General features: G+C 41.8%; 1 protein-coding gene across 12 annotated transcripts; it reads left to right on the top strand.

Moving 5' to 3' along the window:
- Positions 1-458: 458 nt before the first annotated feature.
- On the top strand, positions 459-26,367 carry LOC115019937 (vinculin-like). Of its 12 annotated transcripts, none has more exons than XM_029449670.1 (26): positions 462-893; positions 6,294-6,364; positions 7,423-7,573; positions 8,254-8,362; positions 9,452-9,574; positions 10,699-10,859; positions 11,164-11,166; positions 12,932-13,022; positions 13,119-13,266; positions 13,375-13,528; positions 14,074-14,249; positions 14,328-14,480; positions 15,563-15,753; positions 16,494-16,693; positions 17,263-17,391; positions 17,496-17,645; positions 17,756-17,864; positions 18,240-18,542; positions 18,630-18,754; positions 19,192-19,227; positions 20,107-20,292; positions 21,398-21,574; positions 22,936-23,139; positions 23,740-23,844; positions 24,569-24,705; positions 25,220-26,365. In XM_029449670.1, the coding sequence occupies exons 1-26, from the start codon at positions 726-728 to the stop codon at positions 25,233-25,235; spliced, it is 3,576 nt and encodes a 1,191-aa protein (XP_029305530.1). In that variant the 5' UTR covers positions 462-725; the 3' UTR covers positions 25,236-26,365. The 12 variants fall into 12 exon arrangements, with proteins under 12 accessions (XP_029305537.1, XP_029305531.1, XP_029305530.1 ...); XM_029449674.1 differs by having other exon boundaries at positions 463-893; positions 14,328-14,426; XM_029449677.1 differs by lacking the exon at positions 21,398-21,574 and having other exon boundaries at positions 459-893; positions 25,220-26,367.
- The last annotated feature ends 417 nt before the right edge of the window (positions 26,368-26,784 follow it).

Raw genomic sequence — 26,784 nt, 5'->3', positions numbered from 1 at the left:
ACATGAACTCCTGACCCACCTTTTAATGAACACAGATCGTATGTCAGATGAAAGTTTGAAGCTTCATAAAAAGGCAACACACCACCAGCTTTCTTCAACATTATGGTGCAGCACGTGATCTCCAGTGTTCTTTAGTGTCATGGATGTGAAGCTGAGCTTTATCAGAGTAGCTTCCAAACACTATCATGTTTACAACCTTTCCCTGATGTAGATGTTACCCCCCTCCTTTGCACACACCTCTTGGAATTACAATATTTTCCCATTAGGTTACCCTTTCCTTTTTGGGGCCACTGGCATGCATGACGTAATTTGGGAAGCACTTTCACTTGCACTGTGTTTGTGTGTTTGATGTGTATGCGTGCGTGTGCGTGCAGCGAAAGCGTCAGTGCGCACCAACACCAACCCGCTTGGCAGCTGTATTCCTTGGCTGTGATTGGGCGGAGGGCGGTGATTCCTTCTGTCACGATTTGGGTCGCTCCCACCGGAGGACACCGACCGTCTGTGTCAAGCCTTTGCCGAGGTGCTCACAAGAGGAGACGGTGCACACCGGGAGGAGAGTCGCATGAGGGGTTCGTCTCAGGGGCTGGACTGACAACTCGGGATTTGTCCTCCTGACGGTGTCGGAGAGGAGAGGAGAGGGAAGGAGAGGAGAGAGGGGGGATCTTCAGTGCTGGAGCGACCAGCCGCCTTTTCTTCAGTCGGGGCTGCGGTAAAAGTCGTTCACGATGCCGGTGTTTCACACCAAGACCATCGAGAGTATCCTGGAGCCGGTGGCCCAGCAGATCTCCCACCTGGTCATCATGCACGAGGAGGGGGAGGTGGACGGTAAAGCCATCCCAGATCTGACGGTGCCGGTGGCCGCGGTGCAGGCGGCAGTCAGCAACCTTGTACGGGTGAGTCCCGAGTTGGAACCAGGGCGTCAATTCAATAAAAAGCCCCAATGGAAAAGTGACTCCATCCAGTGACATTTATCAAAATCGACATTTGTGGAGACCTACTGTGACTAACTGTAAAGCTTTTATTTAATTAATCATAAATAATCACAATAGGCCCCATAGGTCATCACACTACCCTGCACTGCACATGGATCAGTACATTTTTATGTGGCTTTCACAGATTTATTGCAATCCCATCTTGATCGTTGCTCGCCATTAAACTGATATAAAACTGCCACACCGCCAGCTGACGCTCATGCATGTTTCACTAGCTCCTGCAGTAGTTTTTTGTGCGCGTCTGACTGTTCACGCACAACACAGCGACACACACAACATGTCAAACTATGCCCCGATTGGTGATCAGATGGCCGCTGACCTCAATGAAGTTTGTAGGGCGGAAGAAACGAGTGCTGATTCAATTAACAAGATGCTGCTCTCTCTCTCTCTCTCTCTCTCTCTCTCTCTCTCTCTCTCTCTCTCTCTCTCTCTCTCTCTCTCTCTCTCTCTTATACACACACACACACACACACACACACACACACACACACACACACACACACACACACGCACGCACTGATCAGTGAAGAGGGAAATGTCACTTGTGCCATGGGCTCCATTAAACTGAATTAGATTATAGCAGAGTTTTCAGTTTATAGAACAATACATAAAAGAAGCTCAGCATTTTCATAACCTCCATATAGAGAAAAGATAGCCTACACTCTGAGGTCCTTTATCACACTCCCACCTCCTCCCTTCATAGTAACTCCTGCACGTTCCTCCCTGTTGTCTCTTTTCCCAACTCCTTTGACCCTTCCACTTTACTTGTACCATTTCCTCTCTGTCACCTTGAGTCGAAATTGTATATAGTCAGACAAAGATGCCTCTTCTGTATGCACTGACTGGAAAAATCAATACGGGCCACATCATTAATGCGGATCCGGGTCATTGTTATTGATGCAGGGGCGACCGGGCTTCATTCACTCAGGAGAAATCATCAGCAGACAGAAGGAAACATTAACCCATTTACGCTTCAATTATTGAGAAAATGTATCTCACAGCGTGGGAGGCCACAGATGGAAGAGCAGACTTGATCAAGATGCCACAGAAGATGTTAATGAAGTCGTGTGTCAGACTGAGGAGATGTGTGCTCTGCTTTGTGAAGATTTAAACAGACGTGGTCTACTTCTTTGTTGAGCATCTTGAGAGTTGACAAGTTTTTATTGTTTTTGGCTGAAGCACATCACCTTAGTGTTGTTCTACTGGGATGCAGGGGACCATGATTTCTCGTCTGGAAAGGCCTAAACTACTGGCAGGCCTAATCAAAAAATATAAAGTATTGGCTCAATGCATTTTATGATATTACTCAGCAAGTGAAAGAGTATGTCAGAAGGGTTTTTCAGTAGGACAAATACATTTGGATTATGCAAATCCATACTGGGAAGGTCATTAATATTTTATTATGGCGTCACATGGAAACTATGTGATTGGATAGTCTGAAAGATATCTCATTAACTGATAATGAAAAGGACTATACAGTTTGAACAGAAAATCCCCCTTTTCAGCTGCACCGAGTCCTTGATATCCCTTTGCTGCCGGGCACACCTCTCCATCTCGCTCTCTATTTCTCTGCTTTTTCATTCACTTAATCCTTTCGGACAGTGAGCAGAAGGAGGCTAATCGCAGCCTCAGGCGTGTCGCTGGGTCATATGATGGAGATGTGAGGCTGCAGGGAGAGATAAGAGCTGGGGACATAGTGACACTGGAAGGTGTCAGACTAAGGAAATGCTCTTAGGATCAAGTTTTAACACAACAGAGGAAAAGTAGAATACCTATAGATACCTATCCTCTGATGCCGTCTTTTTGCATTTACTGTTGCGTTTTCCACTCTGGATAACATCACAGCTAAATGCCTACATACGCAGTTGAAGAAGAAATGATGAGTAGTCGTGTAGTCCACTGATAGAGGAGTGAGAGTTACAAAGTGGTTGATGAGAAGGTGTTGAAAGGGAGCACAAAGGTGCTTGAGAACAGAGCTTGTAAAATCAGCACTGGTTGGTTGCTGGGTAGATCAACTTAATTGGATGTAAAAGACACCTAAAGCTCAAGTGCACACTACTGAGCACATGTGCTTTATTTTAGAAAGATGATTCATTCCCACACCTGCGCAGTTTAAGCTAAGATATAACACAGTATACATCAGCAACATGCCAGCATCACAAGAGTCCCACTACACACACTGATACAATTACACAGTTAACCGCATCCAGGGTGGGCTGGCTGTGGTGGGTACTTAAAATCTAGGTCACAGATACACTTAGGCACACACATAAGATGGTGTCAATCTCAATCTGTCAGAGGTTGTGGTGGGTTTGACGCTATTTTGACTAAAGATCTGAAGGAGGCTGTTGGTGTGTTTGGTTGAAAGTGTGAGCTTGCTGAAGTTGTGCTGATGACAGAGAGCTGCCTCAGTGTTTGTGAAGTATTTTCTCCTGAAGGAGTCAACATACATCCTGAGTATGTCTGGGGGAGGGGGAGGAAGGAATAAATAGATTTACCGTTGAGTGAAGTAACCACACACTAGAGAGAGAAAGAGAGGGAGAGATGCGAGGAGCGAGATTGTTGACAGAAACGGTCAAACAGCGTGATGCAGAATGAGGAAAGAAGAGGGATGGAGAGACGAGGAGAAATAGCCACTTTCAGACGCAGACACCCTGTCAGGGAGGGAAAGTGTCTCTGCCGTCTTCAGACCTGACTCTGCCAAGCCACACCTCCACCCCCTTACACACTCACACTCACACACACACACCAACTGTCCTCAGCTTGCTCTACCATGTAAATATGAGCCATCTCTTCATGCTCATTGGCAGACCCAGGATGGGTCTTAGTTTCCGGCTGTGTGTCCACACATCCCCTCTGCTTCTCAGTCTGCCTTAAATCTACTCCTGGCTTGTATTATATAGCAGAATTATATCTATTTTGTTATTGTGTTATCAAGTGCTGAAATTGGTTTATTGAAGCTTCACTAATCAACATTCTTTTCACGTACAGAGAATCATCACTCAACACTGTGGTTCCTCTAACACTCCAGTGTTTAAGCATCTTTTAGCTCATTGTGTTGGTTTTTATGAACCGCAACTTTAATATTTTTGTTCACTCTCACAGCTCTCATCAGCTTTGTTTCCAGCAGTAGGCAGCGGTACACAACCTGCTCAACACCAAACAGCAGAAAGACAAAGACTGGTGAACATATTGAAGCATTTAGCAGCTAAAGAACAAGAAAGATTTCCCTTAGCAGTTGGTGGAGACCAACATAGAGCTAAAAAGGGAGTGAATACAGGACTAACATTAGGTAGATGTTCAATTTGTTCAATAAAAGATGTTGTAAACAATTTCCAATTTAATAAGAAATTTGTTGTATCTTAGCAGTATACTGAAAGAACAGGAATGTAGTACGCTTTAATGTCTGTATATTTATTCCAAAATGTTTTCCTCATATTGTGCAGCAATGCGGCGAGTGGCTAATTATGTCTCACATATGTGCAAATTTTACTTTTCTCACTTAACATTCTGAATTCTGAATAATGTTTTGGCTAATTACAAGAGATTATGAAAGCTGCGCCCTCATCAGAGCTGATGCCTGTGGATCTGAGATAAGACTAATTGTATTGTGTCAGCTTTGACCGACAGCTGTCTGTTTCCCGCTGAATCAGTTACACAAGTTGTGCTGTACAACCACACACACATCACACTGTCAGCGTGTCGAGCAAAACACTTAACTTCTCATTAATTATGTATTGAATATTCGATGCCAAGCTTTCCTGCTTACAGGAAAATGACACAGCTCTTTGTGCCGTCACCTGATTTGACTCGGAGAATTTATCCGGAGGGTTTCACCCGGCTGCTTGTAGCTCTACTTGTAGAGCTGCATTCCTCACAGTTTTGAGTTGTGAGTCTCCCTGCATTTTCTTAAACAAGGAAATTCACCAAGCTACATTTACTGTAATTTTGTTCTCGCAGTGTTTGTGAACATTCATTCATACAGCTCTGCCAGACATACAGTATCATACAGATTTAGATCTAAATGAATTCAAACAAATGCAGAAGGTGACGAAAGTAGAATGCCAATGCATGCTTTTAATTTAGAAAGTATAGAATGATCATGAAATACATCTTATTTATGTGTAACGGTTCATTCTCTCAGTACTGTCATTGCGTGCTGTCAGTGTCTCCGTTGTAGTTGGATATATAATTACAGATGACAGGTTTTCTAGTGGTTAGTTAAAGTTCAGGCTTAAAAACTTGAGCTTGGTCCTTTCTAAGAAGAAGTTGCTTTGTGTTGCTTACATTAGTTACACAGAGATGAAAACATTGATGACGTTTCTTCTTTCTATGGTTCATAAAATCCAACCACTGATAATGACATTAGTTGTAGTTTATGAACAGAATAGTCTGCAGCAACATAAATGTTCAAACCTTCAAAGAGGTGCAGTGTGGTGGAGGTAAATCTGTGTTGTTAAAACACGCTGTGTGATGGCTGCCTACTGAGTCTCTGGAGCCAGAAAGTCTATTTAACCGACTCTCATGAATGCAGCAGCAAGAGACTGGTGTGTGTGTGTGTGTGTGTGTGTGTGTGTGTGTGTGTGTGTGTGTGTGTGTGTGTGTGTGTGTGTGTGTTGTAGGATGTGTTTTGCGAGTGAGAGCCAGTGTTTCAGAGACATGTGGTTTTTCAGCCAGCTGCATCACCATGTGAACATCTGCAGAAGAATTGAGCAAATTTGTTTTGTTTGTCAGTGACATTGAAATGTTTGACTTCAAAATAGAAACTTGAATGTGTTATATTGTTTTACGTACAATGTAGTTTTGGAGTGAGAATATTGATTGAGGACGTTTTTTAATTGCATTTAGGAAGAAAACATTCTGGGGCACAGACGGGGGAAAATAATAAAGAACTCTAATAGAAAAATCAATACTCCTAGTTAGTACTGTCAAGTTCAATTTGTTCAGTTAAAAGGGAGCTTTTACATTTACATTTACCCATTATTACACTCCTAGCAAACATTTTCAGGCATTGTTGATGTTGTACTGATGACTGATACACAACTCCACTAGAGCAGCATAAACGTCTTTCCCCCGAGCCACCCTCATGTAGAATAACAAAACCCCCAGTCAACCAGAGCCCGAGCTACCTCCCCTCGAACCTTGAACGATATGACATGTACACATGGTTGAAATAGGTGTGAATTGATACACACCCGCTCACCCTTCACACTATTTATAGTGCTCACTTGAATAGTGTTTCCTGTCGGAGCTGCAGCTAATGATAATAAAATAAATGGTACATCTGTGTGTGTGTTGCAGGTGGGCAAGGAGACGGTTCAAACCACTGAGGACCAGGTGATGAAGAGAGACATGCCTCCTGCGTTCATCAAGTAAGTCCGTCTCAGAAGCACTCTGCAAGAGAAAGGTCTGCTCTTGTTTCTTTGTGTGTCTCCCTCTGTCCCTCTCTCACCCGCAGTTACTCACAGAAATACCCAGTGACAAAATCATGGAAATTATCCACTTTATCTCAGTAGACAGAGAACTTGTTAAAAAGAGGATTCCAGACGATTTAATGTCAGGAAACGTGGCTGCGTTCCCAGCTGCAACAAAGAGCCACTTCTAAGGCCGAGCCCGGGCGACTGTCCGGCTCCCTGCATGCAGGCCGCTGAGAGGCTGTTTGTTGTTTTCCAGCTTGCATCCAAAGAGCTGACATGAACTCTGTGTGCCGGCTGAGTGCTGCTACTCAGCAATCCTGCGACTGAGACATCTGGCTGTTTGCTTGCCTGTATGTGTTGCATTTGTGTGTATGTTAATGCTTTAACTGTGCGTTTTGATATCATCAGTTTCTAGTTTGTTCTCTCCGTGATTTCCTTTTCTGTTGTTGCTTGTTTCTCAATTTCCAAAATAAAAGGGTCCAGACCTTAAGCAGATACACACACTTCACTCTCAGGCCCACTCGCACATGCACAGGGGCACTACACCATAAATTTCACTCACGGGGCTTAGAAAGGGGCGTGTGGGAATGTGAACCAGCCTAAATATAGATGAACCAGCAGCCATCGATACCCTGACCAATGGGGGTCAGAAAGAGGAGGGCTTTATTCATGTGCTCTGAAAATCCATCTTCAGGTTAAGATAATCATCGATCTCTAAGGAATAGGCTATCCGATTTGTAAATAAAAGCCCAAATCTTTTACTTTTAAAATGGGCAGATTTAACTGAATTACATGTTCAAATATTGCAAACACAACACACTCTGAATCCCAGAAATTCAGTGCACTTGTCTATGCATGCACCTTGTTAACCATCTCTTGTTACAAGGAAAGCAGCTTCTTTAGGCGAGTGGCAGATGGTTTTCTTTTCTACACATGAGATCTGATCTGTTTGATTTACAAGGCAATACATTCCTATGTTTGGTAAATGTCTTAAGACAACTGTGTATTTTCAGGGTGGAGAACTCAAGCTCTAAGCTCGTCCAGGCGGCTCAGATGCTAAAGGCCGATCCCTACTCTGTCCCTGCACGAGATTACCTGATCGATGGATCCAGAGGGATCCTATCCGGAACGTCCGACCTGCTCCTTACCTTTGATGAGGCAGAGGTGTGTGTGTGTGTTTGTGTGTTTGTCTCCTTTATATCCGCGTGTGTGACCTGAGAATCACTCTTACTTCAGAGGTGTGGTATCTTTCAGGGAAATAAAGCTTTATATAGCTCAACAGAGGAAGGAGGAGCTCAGTTTAGAGCAAGTCTGTAATGGACTCTCAAATGCAGCCAAATCTAATCACTGAGATCAAATGACTTCCCTCTGTCATAACTCAGGACGTGTGTTTGTGTGTGTGGCTGGCTCTGCGTGTATATGTGTGAGGATATGGTATGTACCAGTGTGTGTGTGTGTGTGTGTGTGTGTGTGTGTGTGTGTGTGTGTGTGTGTGTGTGTGTGTGTGTTTGTGTGTTTGTGTGTGTGTGTGTGTGTGTGTGTGTCTAATAAGTGGAATCACATTGGACACGTGATAATGCTCACCGTGTCTCATCACTAGCCTTATCTTTTTAAGAGCAACTTCTCACAGTCACAAGACGTACATCACAAGACTGTACACACACCAACACACAGAGACGCCATACAAAGAACAGGATATCTTCAACACTGTGTAAAAAAATTAATTCATTGAATGTTGTTCTCATCATTTAAAAGAAGTTTGTCTCTAATCATCATTATCCGCCGTTGTTCTAAGCTTGAATACATGATCTGCTTGTGATTCTGTCTGTTGTGTTGTGTCTTAGGTGCGTAAGATAATTCGTGTGTGTAAAGGTATCTTAGAGTATCTGACAGTGGCTGAGGTGGTGGAGACCATGGAGGACCTCATCACGTACACCAAGAACCTGGGACCAGGTCAGCAGGAGCTTTCTTTTTTTAAACTGGACGGCGCTATGTGGTTCTTCAAATGTCACTTTAGGGGTGAAGTTTCATGTGGTATGAATAAAACTGATTAATAAAAGAGCCCCATCCAACATTTGTTTGAGCATATACATGATATAAAAATGATAATGATAAATATATAGTATTATATTAGACATTTATAGCTGCAACAAAGGTCCTCAGCCAGAATCAAACATGACATGTTGCAAGGGACCTCCACATTATACAAATAACAACAAAACAAATGAGTGAGAGTTTTCATATTATTTACCTCAGAAAGTGGGTATGATTTCACTGCTACCAATCCAAGCGAGCAATAAATGGCCTCAATATATATACAGAAATCCTATTTAGTTTTTAGCCATGTATCAAAATAATTGGCTATCAAAGAACATTTGATAAAAAATGTCTACTTTAAGGGAGCACAACAGTTCTGCAGCAGCAGTGTTTTGGCATGGGAACTGTCCAGTTCAGAATACATCATTAAGTTAATTGACAGAAATAAAAAAGAAATTTCATCATTACACGATAAAGTGCTTTTTCAAACAAAAATGGCATTAACAAACATTAACAGTGTAATCAACCTTTGTTTTAGGCTATTCTGTTGGTTAAAGATCCATCCGTCATGATGAAAAACTCAGTTAACTACCGGCTGCTCCGCTGACACTAAGATGTCGTGATTAAGGATATTGTCACTGGCAGGAGACATAAACAGGCTATTTATCATCAGAGGTAAAAGGTTACTTGTGTTGTCAGAGCACTGTCAGCTGGAGGCAATCTGATGCCAAGGGTTTCTCACACTTGACTGATGCAGTCATCGTATGAGATCAGTCATTTGTGAAGTAATGATCTGTTTGGATGTGTTGGAGCTACTCAGTTGGTGAATACGCTTGCAGGATGCCCTCGGCCTCTGATTGTTGGGGCGTAGTTAAAAACTGTGATGCTAACGCTAACAAACCCAAGGTCACGATCATTTGCTGCATTCTACCTGCTGGTTGGTTTGATTTTGTTAACCTCTAACTTTCACACAATAAATCCCCATTTTATTTATTATTTCTTCAGGGATGACCAAGATGTCAAAGATGATTGAGGAGAGGCAGCAGGAGCTGACGCACCAAGAACACAGACAGATGCTCGTCAACTCCATGAACACTGTCAGAGAGCAGCTGCCTGTTCTTATATCAGGTGTGTGTGTGTGTGTGTGTGTGTGTGTGTGTGTGTGTGTGTGTGTGTGTGTGTGTGTGTGTGTGTGTGTGTGTGTGTGTGTGTGCGTGTGTGTGTGTGTGCGAACGACAGTACAGGTCACTGAGCATCCAACAGTTGTTATAGCAACGCTGATAATTACAGTCATTAGTTGCTGTGGATGTCAGACTAACTACACACTTCGCCCACTAGCTGCTCTTCTAGCGTCTCTACTATTACTTCACCAGCAAACAACAGAGAAACATTGTTACAGATGCCCTTCAAACACAAACTTTCAATGTCAAAAAGGATTGCACCCATAGTTTGATCTTTCACAATCACAAACTACTTTGCATTAAAATGTCTAAAAATGGCTAGACCTGTGTTGTAAACATACATTATCCCAAATGTTTCCAACATTTTCTAACCTAGAAAAATCCGTAATTTTAATCGTTTAATCGACGTTAGATCTGGGTCGTTTTTTAACTATATATTATAGGCAGATAAAGGATTTTGGTCATCGGACATCTGGATCTTAAGTCATCAGAGATACTAACTGAGAAAATGGTGCCGAGAAACACTGATTTTTAACATGAACCCGGTAAAACCTCTGTATGATTAAGGAATCCTACCCTGAGAAGCTGAATGACGGCAAATATCGCCACCAAATTCCATCTTTTGTTATTGTTGTAGAGATCGAGAGCGGCAGAAAATGCGTTAGGTGGTGGAGACCAAAAACAGAGCTGAAAGGAGAGTGAATATTAGACTTCTATTCCTCAAGTGGACATAAACATGACTCAAAATTGTTGCTTCGTATCTGCTGGATGAATAAATAGGGAACTATTTGCTCACAAGTTTGCCATATCTATTTAAAAGGTGATAATATGGTGTTTCCACTGTCCCCAGGTGACTAAAATATAGCTAATACAGCTTTAAAGAATTTAAGGATGTGATTTTGTTTGTTGAATATTTTGACATTTCTGGTGAAAACTGTCTGTGAGTTTCTTTTTGGGGTTTTGCCAGATATCTTTTATACTACACTACAAGTAAGAGATTTACAATTAAATACTTGCTTCTTTTGATTGTAATGATAAATATTAATATTAATTAAATATTTCCGTCCTCAGCTATAAAGATTTTTGTAACAACCAAGAGCAGTCGAGGTGCCGGCGTTGAGGAGGCAGAGAGGAACAGAAGATTTACCTTTGAAAAGATGAGCACTGAAATCCAGGAGATCATAAGAGTCTTACAGCTCACCACGTGGGATGAGGACGCCTGGGCCAATAAGGTATGACCTGTGCTGCAGACTCTGATTTTCTTCATTTTATACCCTAAACCCCCCCAAAAATACTTTTAAAAATCCCTACAATCCTAAATCAGATAATCACTTTTGCTTTGGAGTGCCTGTTTGCACACACATAGCCACACACTCGATCCACACATCCCTCTGTGCTGCAGAGAGTATCTGCCAAAACAAAATGCACTCTTTACTTTCTGTCTCCACTTTTTCTTTTTGCTCGGTAGTATAACTCCTGGTTTTTCTTTTTCTTTTCTTTCTTCACCTTCTTCCTCCATTCTTTTCCTCCCTGTAGAAGGTAAGTCCTGTTTCTCTCCCCCTCTGCAGTTTTCAGCATGCAAGTGTGTCTGTGTGAGAGAGTGAAGGAAGTATTTCCTCATGCTTACATATGGATCTGTCATGCTGGTATTTAAAAGTAAGTGTGTTATGTGTGTTTTAGTCCACTGACTGTTAGCTGACGTGATCTATATTGTCACTGTGTGCATCTGTTTGTCTCGAGATGTCCAATTTAAGTCAAATGGCTTGAAACAGATGATAATTATAAGCTAAATAATTAATTATTTAACAATAACAACTTCACAAATTCAATCCATGTGCAATCATGGTATTTTAGTTCTCGTGCTATTAATGTTTACCCTGTGATAAAGCCGTCAGTAGCACAATAAGATGCTGTTTTTGATGAAGAATATCTTCTCTTAGAAGTAGTTTATTTAGGCATAGCAGTTAGCGATTGTGCCAAAAGATCAATTGCTCATGAAGTTAAGATTTTCTTACCAGTCTAACCCTAACGTGCGTGCGTGTGTGTGTGTGTGTGTGTGTGTGTGGTGTGTGTGTGTGTGTGTGTGTGTGTGTGTGTGTGTGTGTGTGTGTGTGTGTGTGTGTGTGTGTGTTGATGTGGACATACTCTGTGTGTGAGCTGTGATAAGCACTTACTGTCAGTGTGTAGGGGAACTGCTGGCACACGATGATTCTTCCTACACTCAGGTCATGAATTATAGAAATAAGCTGGTTGGTGTCCAGACACATCCATAATAGATTAGTATATTGAACGTTGCCACTTAAGCAGTTTGTTTTCCTATGAGCTGGAAAAGGGCATGTTTTTCTCTCCACCTGTTATAAAGCAAAGAGTTAGATGTGAGGTCTTATAGGTAGAATTCCTAATTTTCCCCTTTTTCATAAATTATCATTATTTTTAACAACATATCAGTTAATTAGTGCACTATACAGAATATCTGAAAATACAAAATGAAGACTTTTAATACATAATTATTAATACTTTAGAGATAATAAATATTAATTAACTTTTGGGTTGCCAGGTTGAGAGCCCCCAATTAAGTAGATACATTTGGCTGCAACCAATAACACATGTATTAATGAACACACAATTTAACTTTGTAAAGGTTGCAATAATAAATGTTTTGGAAATCATCATTATAACACATTTCTGGGAAAAAGCAGGTGATATTTTTCTTATTGTCAACAAATCAAAACCAACAGTGAATTGTTCCTACTAACAGGTATTTGTTGTGTATAGCCAAAGCCTGAGAAACAGAAATTACGCTGAAATTACGCTGAAAATATTGACTTGCACAGCAAACATGTATTAATACGCAACTGAAAGTGCTCCCCAACAAAATCACTATTTATTCCTGCCTGAGAAGTGTATGCTAAAAAATACAGTGCCCAGTTGTTTGAGATAATTACAGTACTTTAAGAAAATTAATTAGCCTCCAGTGTGTATTTGTGACTAATTTCTAGAGGTTTATATCTTCAGTAAGAACAAATGGGTTTAGTGCCGAGTTAAAGAGACAGACTGATTGTTGGTTTTAGTTTTTCCATTGATTTGACAGTAAGAAACATATAAAATAACGGCACCCTCTTCCTTTATTGTGGGCTCACAATCCAGCAACCCAGAAGGCATTTTAGCATATTATTGTTAAAACAGTAAAGAAGAAGTCATTACTGACAACTCTTTATTTCCAGTATACCATAATTTGAAGTGATGCCATGTTATTTAATACCCACTGCCGTTTTGACAGAGCTGCGTTCCCTCTTTCCCTCAGGATATGGAGGCTTTGAAGAGATCTCTGGCTTTGATTGAGTCAAAGATGGCACAGGCTAAAAGCTGGCTCAAAGACCCCCACGGACAACCAGGTAACTGGAATCTTTCTATGCTTTCTGCTAAAACACTCAATCAGCTTTTTAGATATTACTTCACAATGTGATCTTGTGGTGTGTCGTCGTTCCCAGGAGACCCCGGTGAGGTTGCCCTGCGTGTGATTCTGGATGAAGCTGGTAAGGTGGGAGAGCTGTGTGCTGGGAAGGAGAGGAAAGATATACTGGCAACTGCTAAGGCTCTCGGACAAATGACTGACCAGATTGCAGATCTACGAGCCAGGTAGTGTGTTTGTATCAGATATTGTGCATTAAACAGTTTTCTTTACTTCCCTGTGTTTGTGTATTTTGTCATCTTATGTTAGCTTTGTGTGTTTTTGCTTTATGACAGAGGCCAGGGCCCGACCCCGGGGTGTGTGCAGCGTGCAGGCCAGTGCTCGCAGGGCTTAGACTTGTTATTTGGCAAAGTGGACAATGCTGCTCGTAGATTGGAGGCTCTAATCAATGCCAAGCTGGCCATCGCCAGGAGGCTGGACGCTGCACAGGTCAGATAAAACAGCAACAACACAGTAATCCATGTCCACCCTCTCCCCAGTGAACGATACCTCCTCTCTGCATTTTATTTATACTATTTCTGCCTCTTTTGTTCTATTTGAACCTGTCACAATATCAGATTTTCACTACCATAAACTTTTTTTATTGTGCGTTTTGTCTCTTTTAAAAAAAAAGAATTACACTCAAAATATGAGTATAAGAAGGTGGAGAGAAAGTCTGTAACCACAAAAGTGCACAAAAAGAACAATCACACTACTGGATAGTGAAAAGGCAACCAGATGAATTGATAAAGTAAAAATATACTCACATCTGCCAACACACTATTATCATATGTGTATTATAAACATGATGTCAATATTAAAAATGTTAGATATCACGGTTATCGTCAATACGGTTTTTTCCCTAATTTGAGTGTAATTTTAGTGAATATTTAAAATGTTAAGCTAATGTGAATAAGAGCAACAGCTAAATACAGGATACAAGATACAGATTTATGTTACTTATTTCATCTAAGCCATATATTTGTATTTTTTAGGCCTGGCTGGCTGATCCCAACGGCGGTCCTGAGGGGGAAGAGAACATCAGAGCGCTACTCGCAGAGGCCAAACGCATCGCCGATCTATGTGAAGACCCCAAAGAGAGGGATGACATCCTACGCTCCATCAGTGAGATCACAGGCCTCACAGCCAGACTTATGGAGCTACGCAAACAGTATGTCTTCCTCATACTGACACATGCACGACAAGATGTTTTGTAACTTTATGTAATTTTTAGATCCTCTTTTCCTAGGTTCAAACTGCAACATCGTGTCACTAATAGGTGGCATATTTTACCTGCCTGGAAAATATGTTGCTGCCTGTCAACCCTGGGCATCAGTCCTACGATAAGGTTTCTGTTCGAATATGTTGTGCAACAGATGGGGCTATGGTATTTAGGTGGAGGGTCAGTAACAGTTTGATGATCAAAACTGGTGGAGGCCTTAAAGGAAAATATCACTCAATTCAATGTTCATGCTACTGAATTTCATATTTGAAATACATTTCAAATGCAGTGTGAAGCCAGTTCGTTGGGTTTACAACCGTTAATTTCATACATGGTACTGTAGGTCAGTGAATCATGGCAGGATGAGTCACCATTACGAATATGTTTTGTGTACTCCACTTCCACTGCATACATTGACCATAAAAGGAAAACAGAGATAAACATGACAAAGTAAATTTATTAAACCAGCTGTTATCCAGATCCATACAACAACGATGCATCTGAACTTTTAAAGGAGAAATATGTGACTGGGCTTGTACACAGTCTAAACTAATGAAGTGTATAAATATGTTTTATTCTTCTGGCCTTAGATCCTTCAATAGTAATATAACTCACAATATATTTATTTGAACTGTCTTGAAGAATTATTGTCCTGGATCAGACCTTGTACTTTTATGTCTGAAAACCACAGAGGCTCACGGCCAGTAATATAAACTTAATATCTTTATTTCTGGCTACACAAGACAAAACTGAATGTTGACAAAAACAAATGAATAAGTGGCATCAGCATTTGACAGTATTTCCCATTTAAGGAGGTGTCTTACAGGTATGGTGCGACATTTGGTGGGTTTGAAGTCTGTATTTGAGGGGAGATACTACAGGTGTAAAATATCTGGTAGATGTCACCATGAAACTTCCCCTGTTAACTTACATTAAGACAATTCTTTTTTGTATTGCAAGTTTTCTGAAATAGTGTGTTTAAATATGTAAATAAGACATTATTATTGTTGACTTTTGGTGAATTTAGGAGAAATCTATAGATGTAAAACGTAAAATAAATACCTAAATGTGTTTTTTGGATATTTTCTTTCCACTAGAAAGAAAAAAGACATGGTATGAAAGAGCCAAACTCTCAAAATTGACCTGTGCATGAAAAAAACGTAGTTTTTGGCTGTAGTGTCTCGCTGGCGAATTTCTACACCACATGGTTTTTACACCTTTTTGTTTCCCCCTCAAATCATCTCTATCTGTTACCGTCTCAGCGGTAAAGGTGACAGCCCGGAGGCCCGTGCATTGGCAAAGCAGATTGGAGCGGCGCTGCTGACCCTGCAGTCCAAAACCAACCGGGCTGTGGCCAACATGAGACCAGCCAAACCTGATGTCACCTTGGAGGGCAAGATGGAGCAGGCCCTCCGCTGGGCGAACAACCCTGGAGTGGACGACAGAGGAGTTGGTGAGCAGGATTGGGTGACGGCTCCTGGGGGGATGATTTAGTAGTTCCAAAATAAACGCTCTGACCTTCAATGCCATTTGTCAGCCTGTGTGGATGATGGAGAGTGTGTGAAAGTGGTCGAGGCAGCACCCAGAATACTTAGCAGTTATTGTATCCTGAAAGATGTGAGGTTAGCGGTCCAGGAGGAGGACGCAAAGTGTCTAATTTTCAACATTTCTGAAAGTAGTACAGAATTAACCCTGGTGACTGATTTCCTTAAATGCCTGCAGTGAGTCACTGAATGACTAACTTACTTAGTCATTTAGGAAGCATTGTATCGCTTTTAATGTTATGTCTGTTGCTGTATCCTTGTTTCGTCATTTGATTGTTTCCTATTTCCTCCCACGCTTCCTTATGGGAGCAGAGTGTGAGATACTACAGTGGAACACAGGTACCGGCCCACTTTATGCTTTCTTAGAGGATATAACCAAACACTATAGATATTAATAACATAACTTATTTCCTAGAACATGTATCTATGTATGAACATGTATCTCTAATTTACAAAAGTCCCTTGCATGTAATTGCTTGTATGTAAACTGTTACCAACAAATACAAAAACACTGTGCTGCCATTCAGAGATGCTTCATGTCTAATTAAGGACATATAATTGTTGTATCTGGGTTTTTATAGTAGACAGAGGAGATGTTGTGTATCCAGATGTGATGTGAGAATGACTTGTGCCTTATGCTTCTCCCCAGGTCAGGCAGCCATCAGAGGAATGGTTGGAGAAGGGAAGAGGCTGGCAGGAGGCCTGATAGGCCCGTATCGGCAGGATATGATTGGACGCTGCGAACGAACAGAGGCTCTAATGACATCTTTGGCAGACATGGCTGGCAGGGGCGAGGCTGAGGCTCCTCAAGCGCGAGCTACAGCTGCACAATTGAAGGACAGCCTCAAGGTAGCTGAAGGGTCTCACAACCACACACATTTACTACCTCCGCCAACAGGTTACGTTTGGGGTTGATTGTTTGTCAGCAGGATAACGGAAAAACAACAGGCCTGATTTTCATGAAACTTAGTGGAAGGGTGTAGCATGGGCCAAGGAAGAACCCATAACAATTTGCAGCGTGCACAAATCATTTTGCATTTTTGTTAACATTGCGAGATAGGGCATTTGGCCTTGGCGGAAGTCTTTGCTCTCCCATCTGTGTTTTTAATGAAACCCCACTGTCATTACAAAAGTATGCTGTGCAGCCTAACATTGTTCAAACCCACAGAGGTTATTTTGAATTATAGTGGTGAAGATCATACAATTCCTAATTATACCAAATATGTCAGGCTAAGTTTTGGGGAAGTGTGAATAAAATGATGCACAAGACGTCTAGAATATTTCCATTTGATCGAATGGTGCATCCATAAAAACATGGAGTCTTGTATACGGTATATGATGTATGGATGTTCAGTATTGAATGTATTGGCGTAGAGCTCCACCTAGTGGACTGATACAACACTTTCTGCTTCTACTAGGACCTGAGGCAGCACATGCAGGAGGTGATGACCCAGGAAGTGTCTGATGTTTTCAGTGACACCACCACCCCGATCAAACTGCTGGCTGTGGCTGCAACTGCTCCCCCTGATGCCCCCAACAGAGAGGAGGTCAGTAGCGTACGGAAATCTGTGCTGCTGTGTTTGTAAAGAATGGGAACCCATTGAAAGAGGATGATTATCTCGGTCTGAACCTGTGGTAATGTTTGCTGTAGGTCTTTGAAGAACGTGCAGGGAACTTTGAGGCCCACGCAGGTCGGCTGGGGGTGACCGCAGAGAAGGCTGCTGCCGTGGGAGCAGGCAATAAGAGTACAGTTGAGGGGATACATGCTGCTGTGAAACATAGCAGGGATCTCACACCACAGGTGCTAATGTTGGTGTTGGTGTCACTGATTTGCACGATTGCATACACTGATTAAAACATGTCGCTGTCAGAGTCTGTCGTACACGGTCTGAAATGTTTGTTAATGTTCAGGTGACCTCTGCTGCTCTGATCTTGTTGAAGAATCCTGGAAATAAAGCCGCATACGAACACTTTGACACCATGAAGAATCAATGGATTGACAATGTGGAGAAACTTACTGGTGAGGATTTTCTAAACATTTCTTATGTTACTTAAATTATTAAGTAAGTAAGTAGTAAGCAAAGTTTATTTAATATAGCACATTTCAAACAATAAGATCATAAAGAATAAAGAATTATACAAAACAATGAAACTGTTAAAGAAACAAACAATAAAGTGTGTGTGTGTGTGTGTGTGTGTGTGTGTGTGTGTGTGTGTGTGTGTGTGTGTGTGTGTGTGTGTGTGTGTGTGTGTGTGTGTGTGTGTGTGTGTGTGTGTGTGTGTGTGTGTGTGTGTGTGTGTGTGTGTGTGTGTGTGTGTGTGTGTGTGCGTGCGTGCGTGCGTGCGTGCGTGCGTGCGTGCGTGCGTGCGTGCGTGCGTGCGTGTGTGGCCTCAGGTCTGGTGGACGAGGCCATCGACACCAAATCTCTGTTAGATGCTTCTGAGGAGGCTATAAAGAAAGACATCGACAAGTGCCGAGTTGCCATGGCGAATGTTCAGCCCCAAATGCTTGTTGCCGGGGCAACGAGCATAGCCAGACGAGCTAATCGGGTCCTGTTGGTGGCTAAGAGGGAAGTGGAGAACTCTGAAGATCCTCGGTTCAGAGACACAGTGAAAAACGCGTCAGACATCCTCTCCCACACCATCTCACCCATGGTGATGGATGCTAAAGCAGTGGCTGGGAACATACAAGATAAAGGTACGGCGATACACTATGCAAACACATGTCCAAGATTATTTATTACAGGTTTATTCACTTTATTGTTCTCCACCCTCTCCTCCACAGCTCTGCAAAAGGCCTATTTGGACTCATGTCTGAGGATCCTGGGTGCAGTTGGAAAAGTTAGAGAAGCCTTCCAACCTCAGGAACCTGACTTCCCTCCTCCACCACCTGACCTGGACCAGCTCCATGTAAGCACATCCAAACGCATAGATTTCCTAATATCCACAGTAAACCATTGAATGACCCATCACTTTCCTACCACCACTTACTTAAAATGAGTGCATTAAAGGGGTGGTTCAGGTTTTTTGAAGTGGGGTTGTATAAGGTACTTATCTATAGTCAGTGTATAACCTACAGTAGAGAAGCAGACAGAGTAATGGCACAGAAGATAAGCAATGTACTGCTGTGGACGGGAACAGCATCAAAACTTATTTTAACCACCTTAAAGAAAGGCCAACCTAAACAAATCAACGTCAGTTAATGTGTATGCTGTATTTAGAATATTTTCACCGCTTTACCTTGCCGTCAGTCAGCCCTTTCTGACGGGGAACTGAAGCTGTTGTATCTATGCTTTCCTTAAAGCCACCAGACTCCTTTAACAAAACCATTTCATTTTACCTCGCAGAACACCAGGGTTGCTGGTCTACTGCTGCCTCAATGGGTTAGTTTGTTTGTGTTATTGTGTGACTTGTCTGAACTCTCCCATGAATACAGATGGGGAGGGTAATTTTTCATCAGCTTTGGTAGCAGTGACCTTGAACTCCACCCGCTCCAGTGGAGCTGCTCGTTGTCCTAGAGCAGAACACCGATTAGAGTGGGCAGCCTCAGGTGTCATTGTAAATGTGAAGGTGTGTGTTGCCGAGTGCATACTCATTTAGATTTCTGTTGAAACTTACATAAAAGGTTAAGACCAATTGACAAACACCCTTTGATGGCCCTGAATACCTATTTTTTCAATCAGCTTCTTAATGTGACTATTTGGGTCTTACATGAATGCAGTATTTTCGGTCAAATAGTTTTGGTCATTTCACCTGAGAGATTCCTGTATTTGTTTAGTTTTTTACTGATTTTAAAGTGGGCAGGGCTCCGTTGGAAATAGGTGATGTCACATACTCTGGTGCACAATCAGCAACATTTGGAAAATATTCAAATCTGATCAAACCACACCCAAAACTAGTCCTGAATATTTTACATTATAGAGAAATACTACCGATTTTAAACCAGATAATCAGGGGGTTTCCTTATAGCATAAATAATCACATTTGCATGCGGTCAGAGGTGAAACAGGCCTGAAACTTTCAACCTGAGAGGGAAGCAAAACTCTGCTTTTCAGTCTTAAAGTGTTAAATTACTCTTTAAAGCACTAGTGACTCGGAGAGGGTGGAGGATTAAAGCCCTCGTGTGTCAACTTTTTATGTTTTTATTGATACAACCACTGGATGGTGTGAAAGTCGCATCCCCCTTTGTCCCTGAACTACATATTAAAGGTAATATACAGTATGTGTGTCTATATTATAAATAAGTGAGCCGTATTTTACAGGTTAGTGATGAGCAGGCGCCACCCAAACCGCCCTTGCCAGAGGGCGAGGTGCCGCCGCCTCGGCCCCCTCCTCCAGAGGAGAAGGATGAGGAGTTCCCAGAGCCGAAGATTGGAGAGGTGCTCAGCGAACCCATGATGGTGGCGGCCAGGCAGCTGCACGATGAAGCACGCAAGTGGTCAAGCAAGGTCAGTTCACACAAACAAAATATACAGTTTGCATATCCACTCCATCAAATGTGTTATAAGAAATCAGTAGCATTTATACAGTTCTGGTTACAATTAGCCAGCTGGTTAGTGATATCCCTATGTCATGTTAGTAGACATGACTAAAGGGATTTTATTCTGTATTCCCGTGAATATCCTCAAATCATGTTTTCCCTGAAACCACGTTGATACTGAAATGTGGAGATCAGTGGCTCAATTCCAATTTCAGAGGGGAAACTGTCATCTGCTCGAGGTGTTGGCATGAAAGGTTGTCAATGGCTTACACATGCACGCACAAAGTAAACATTTTTTCAAAAGTAATTTGTGGAAGAACAATCCAGCCTCCAGAGAACAATACTGCACTATATCTGCAGTGGACTTTGTATCCTTTGCACTCTTATCTTCTATCGGTGTTTGTGTGTAAGTGTTTTGGTTGAAAGAACTGTGTATAGTATTAATTATTCTGTGTAAATAACTCTTTATTATCCAAGAATAATGCCCTCTCGCTCTCTTTGTGAAGCTCGTCACTGGTTTCCTCTTCATAGCTGACAGTTTTTCCACACCTGTTTATGAGCTATGCATCGGATGTGTCTTTGGAAAACAGTATCAAAATATATTTTATGGCATTCTTTCAGCACACTGCTCGACTCCTAAATACACTAGAAGGATGTGAATCACTGGTTTTGGCTACAAGGAGACCTTGTTTGATTATGCAAATGCTCAGCTACTGCCTCAGAGTAAATCATTCAACTGCTACCTGCCCAAACCAGCTCCTCTTTCTTATTGTTTTCCCCATCTTTGCTTGCACGTGCAGTTTCTCCTCCCTTCTTCCTGCTCCTTCAAAGTGCTTGAATTCACCCTTCCTCCCTCCTGTAAATCATGTCCTTTGTTCTTCCATCTCATACTGTACTAAATGCCTCCTTTTCCCATGCTTCCTTCCTTCCTGCCATCCCTGGCTCTCCCCTTCTCCACATTCCTCCTTTTTTCCTCCTCCTCCTCCTCCTCCCCTCTTCTTTGCCTCCCTCCCTTTTCTTCCCATCCCCATTGATCCTCCAACCACCCCCAACAATCCCCCCGCCCTACCCAGCCTGAGGAGGAGGAGGCAGTAGAGGAGAGAGAGGTTTATGATGAAGATGAGTTTACTGATGGTGAGGATGACTATGAGCCAGAACTGCTGATGATGCCCTCCAACCAACCTGTCAATCAACCCATTCTGGCAGCTGCCCAGGCTCTCCATCAGGAGGCGCGCAAGTGGTCCAGCAAGGTCTGCGCACGCACATGTACATCAGTGCACACACAACCAGAAAGGGTCAGACAGTATTTGTAAATAAAGTGCTGCAGGGACAACGTATTTCTGAAGGCCAACCCAGGAGTTAGCATCATGCTGGTTTCCCTTGACAAAAAGCTAATGGGATTTTTCCATTGGATTTTTGGATCATTGCATAACATGAGCTCTGTGGCAAACAAAAGTTTATGATACTTACATCATTTAATGTCCCCTACAACATCTCATTTAGCCACTTGTTGGCAACCACCTTTTTTAAGACACGTGTGGGGTATTTACTGACGCAGAAAGTTCAAATCTCTTGAGCTTGTGTTACCACAGACCTTATTTCCAGCAACTAACCAAAAACCCATTCAAAAAACCCATTGACTGTGAGACGAGGGAACCGTAAGTGCAAATAATGCTAACTCATGTCAGGGTTTTAGGACTCATTCCTGCAGCACTCTATATGGCTTACAGCGTTTTGAGCTGCTGGGATCATACAGCTGTTTGACCCCCAACACACAGACATCCACGCATGCAAACATAGAAAACTCACAAGGAAAGCCCTGCAGGACAAAGGAACAACCTTTGGAGTAACTGACAGCTGTGCAATGGATTAGCTCTGCATCTGCCACTACCACGGAAACCTCCAACCAGCTGTGGCTGTTGTTGCATCGCACTCAGACTTGGTTGACACACGGTTATGCTGACAGTACGCCAAAGATGCACTAAAGGTCGAGGATTGTTGGAATGGCAAGTTTGTTTGTTGCACCACCTGGAAAAACAGTCCCTCCCTTTATGTTCATGAGGTAATGTCAGGCACTGTCTCGCTGTTGTCAGTCACTCGTTGTCTGGCCAACCTGTGAAGCTAAGGATAACAGTTTCCCAAAGACTTCTGGGTGATGAAGTTTTGACGTTACACTGCTTGCTTGCTTGGTATGACCACTTGCTTCTGCTTCTTAGTCTCAGGGTGCGTACTGACGGCTGCAACACTGAACATCACCTCATGGGTACTAACCTCACTTTGACTGTGATGTGAGGACCAACACTGTTTTCCTCCAAAACTACAATTTGACAATGACTTTCTCTCATAAAGGTTGAAGAATATGTGCTAACTTGCACTGACACTGCATGAAGCTTTCTGCTTTTAAATGTAGTGCCTGTTTTGCTTTCTAATTCAGATTCATTCATTCAAAGCACCAGCATTTTTATTGTTTGATGACATGATCAGAGAAATGTGTCTCATACAATATGTTTCCATTGTATTCTCATCTCTTATCCAAAGCCAGGCTCCTCTCTAGAATCCTGCTCACAGCTCTTACTGCTTCTTCCTTTACCCCCTACCCTTCTCTTCGCAGGGAAACGACATCATCGCAGCAGCCAAGCGGATGGCTCTGCTAATGGCAGAAATGTCTCGGCTGGTGCGTGGTGGAAGCGGGAACAAACGTGCGCTGATTCAGTGTGCTAAGGACATCGCCAAGGCCTCAGATGAGGTGACGAGACTGGCTAAAGAAGTGGCCAAGCAGTGCACTGACAGACGCATCAGGACTAACCTGCTGCAGGTGAGGACACTCATACACATGGTTGGTTTTGCGTCTCTTTGTAGTCGTTTTGTGTCTCTTTGCGGTTGTTTTGCCCCTTTTTGTAGTTATTTTATGTTTTTCTGCAGCTGCTTTGCGTCTCTTTGTAGTTGTTACACATCTCTCTGGGGTTTTGTGTTTCTTTGTCGCTGGTTTGAGTCCCTTTTTCTTTTTTTAAGTTATATTTTTGGGCTTTTCATGCCTTTTATGATAGTGAGAAGTGCAGATTGTGAAAGGGGGAGAGAGAGAGAAGGGGAACGACATACAGCAAAAGGCCACAAGTCGGACTTGAACCAGTGGCCGCTGTGGCAAGGACTCAGCCTTTATATATGGGTCGCCTGTGCTACCGGGACACCCTGGTTTGTGTCTCTTTATGGTCATTTTGCATCCCTTCGTGGTTGGTATGTGTCTCTTCGAGCGACATTTTGTAGGTGAAGGCCAGGGGGACCCCTGAAACTTTTGGGCCCTGGGCCTGTGTGTGTAGGCCCATTCAGTAATCCATCCATGCTCACACAGACACATATTGAAAAGTTCTGTATGTTTTGTACAGAAATGTATTTACATGTTTGTCTCCTTCCAAAGGTGTGTGAACGAATCCCTACCATCAGTACTCAGCTGAAGATCCTCTCTACTGTCAAAGCCACCATGCTGGGACGAACAAACATTAGTGAAGACGAGTCAGAGCAGGTAAACTCCCAACATTTTACACAATACAGAGTACCACTTCAATACCAGCGCTCTCTTTTTCACAAATTTAAAGTCTGTATACCGCACTGCACTACTTATAGGAACCATTCTAATGAAAAGTAACATGACGCCAGGGACACTAAAAACCGAGGTGGCGACCTACAGCAACAGATAAATGCACTGAATAACACGGAGTCAAGATCAATCCCTTAAAGCTAATCCTTGTGTAAAAGTACAAAAGTATAAGCTAAAAAAAAACACCTTAAAGTAGCTAATGTTAAAGTACTCATTATGCAGAATGGCCTATTTCAGAATCCTATGTAATATAGTACTGGATTATAATTATTGATGCATTAATATGTACATTGATTTAATGTTGCAGCTGGGAGGGGCTACTTTAACTACTTTATATACTGTCAATTTCCCCCCTGCTGATCAATAAATTGATGTTGTTGATTTATATTTGGTATTACTCATCTGAATCTGCAAAGTAACTAAAGGTACTAAATGAATGTAATGTAGTAAAATGTACAATATTTCCCTCTGAGATGTGGTAGAAGAGAAGGTAGTATAAAGTAGTAGACAATACTTAAGTGCAAGTGCACAGTATTTGAGTAAATGACCACTGCTAAAGACTTCTTTCTGATAACTTGTCTTCATTTTGTCCCATCTGTGTTGTTATTTTACCCCTGACCCCTTCACCTCCAAATGTTTCCCCGACCAGGCCACAGACATGCTGGTGCATAACGCCCAGAATCTGATGCAGTCAGTGAAGGAGACGGTCAGAGAAGCAGAAGCAGCCTCCATCAAGATCCGCACAGATTCAGGATGCACCCTTCGCTGGGTGCGCAAGACCCCCTGGTACCAATAAACAAACCCGCTCACTGAAACTAGTAACACTCTTACATTAGCTCTGAAAGTACACCTCGAGTAAAAGTAGCAATACTCATCATGAGTAAGCGTGCACTTCTTCAAAGAGGAAAGTGATGATGTATTAGATTTGGTACCACGCAGGTTAATTAAATCGAGTTCAGCTTTGCTCTTCAGTTCTCTTTATCTGTAACTGTGGAATCATGTAGGCTAATCTGAAACAGTTTTTAATATATATTTTTGGTATGTTGTGTTACAAAGAGTTTATCCAAATCCCAGGTATATATTTTTTGCATGAAACATTTTTCTATTTTCTAAAGGCAAATTATGACATTAAAATACTCCTAGTAGACATTTACTTTTAATTCAGTTTGTTTCTATTGTATATACAAGTATTATTTGTTTTATGGACACTCAGCTATGAGCTTTATACACTGAGTTTGACACTAAAGTGTGGAGTCTTGTGTTGGTTGCTGAACTCTCCTCTCCATGTTTACTTTAACAGCACTGTTCTCAACTGAAGATATATCAATTCAAAGGGGATACATCATCACTGCTGTCTGGTGATGTTTATACTTGACGAACAAAAAGGTCTTCTGGATTAAAGTGTTAGGATTTATAGGCAAATTATAGTTTAAAAAGTGATTGTACGGTTGTCAATAAATAAATAATGTTGATACTTAATAAATAAGAAGTTTTCACATGACAGTTGCCGTGTGAATGACAGTAAAGTAAAAATCAAGGTGAGTTGATGTGTTTTTGTTGGTGTTTTGAATTCTTTGTTTTACCTTTTTTTTAACTTTAACAGTGAACAATGCCAAATGATTTGTTTTATGTTACTGTTAGCTTCATCTTATCTCTTGAAATCCAGGTTATTACAAACGAGACAGACCGTTTTCTTTAGAGACGCTGAAGTACTTTTTGAGGTCTGTTTTTTTTTTGTTGCAAAAACTTTATTTTTCCTCTTTTTTAACTAATCGTGGTGCTTTGTTTCTGCACTCTCTCTCTGCAACAGTTGAACTGTTTGGATATTTTATTCAAAATTGACAACAATTCTTTTAGACAGCCATCAACTTCCTGCTTTTCGATTTTCCTCCATGTGTGAGCTCAGTTGTCCCACTCTGAACTCTCCGAAGCATCATTTTAACACAGATTTTCTAGACGACCCCGGTGGTTTGAGAACAAAAACCTTTTTATGTGATAATCAGGCATTGATGCCAGTCGAATGTTTTTTAGTTGTACATTGTTGTCTGGAATAATTACACAGCATTAAGGATTCATGATTGGTAACTCAATATTAAATGCAATCAGACATAATTTCAATCCCTAAACAATATTTCATCAAGTTTTATTGAACATTTGTACAATGGCTAGGTAAATCTAACTTTTAAATGGAGAATATGTAAGTGTGTGTATGTGTGAAGCTTCTTCACTTAATCAGTATTAGTGAGCCGTCCCCATGATGGTTAGAGACCGAGCTCTAAACCGCATTTTCATCTTTATTTGGGCCTACTGAGCATGTAGCAGTCACTGACTCACTGAAAGCAACAGGGTGAACTTCTGTGTGTACTTGATGTGTTCACAACCTGAATGTATTCTGATAGCTTCTTGCCCTGCCAACACATCTGCTGTGCCTTGGAAGAATAAAAGACTAATAATGATGAATGGAGTCTGCCTCTTAATTCCTTTCATAAGTCATTGGTACCACAATCGGGGGGGGGGGGGGGGGCAATACTTAACTAGGAGTATTCAAGCATGGAAGCCCATAGGGGACTTTACTAAAATGATAATGTAAACTTGAAAATGAAAATGCAAATCCACAAAAGCCTGATCATTTCCCCATGTGTAGGCAATGTGACATTAGAGTTAATGACAAAATGGAAAAGCTGTTTGACATTAATTGGAATTATCAGGCACAGCAATGCTTTAAGCTAAATGCTACGGTCCATATGCTGACATCCTCTTCATGCTGAAGTTGATGTTCAGCATGTTCATCATCAAAGTTTAGTGTGTTAGCATGCTAGCATTTGCTAATTAGCACTAAACACACAGTAAAGCTGATAAGAATGC

Source organism: Cottoperca gobio, chromosome 15 (assembly GCF_900634415.1).
Source record: "Cottoperca gobio chromosome 15, fCotGob3.1, whole genome shotgun sequence".
In the NCBI taxonomy this organism is placed as follows: Eukaryota; Metazoa; Chordata; class Actinopteri; order Perciformes; family Bovichtidae; genus Cottoperca; species Cottoperca gobio.
The sequence above is the reverse complement of the archived record's forward strand: the minus strand, read 5'-3'. Positions and strand labels throughout refer to the sequence as shown.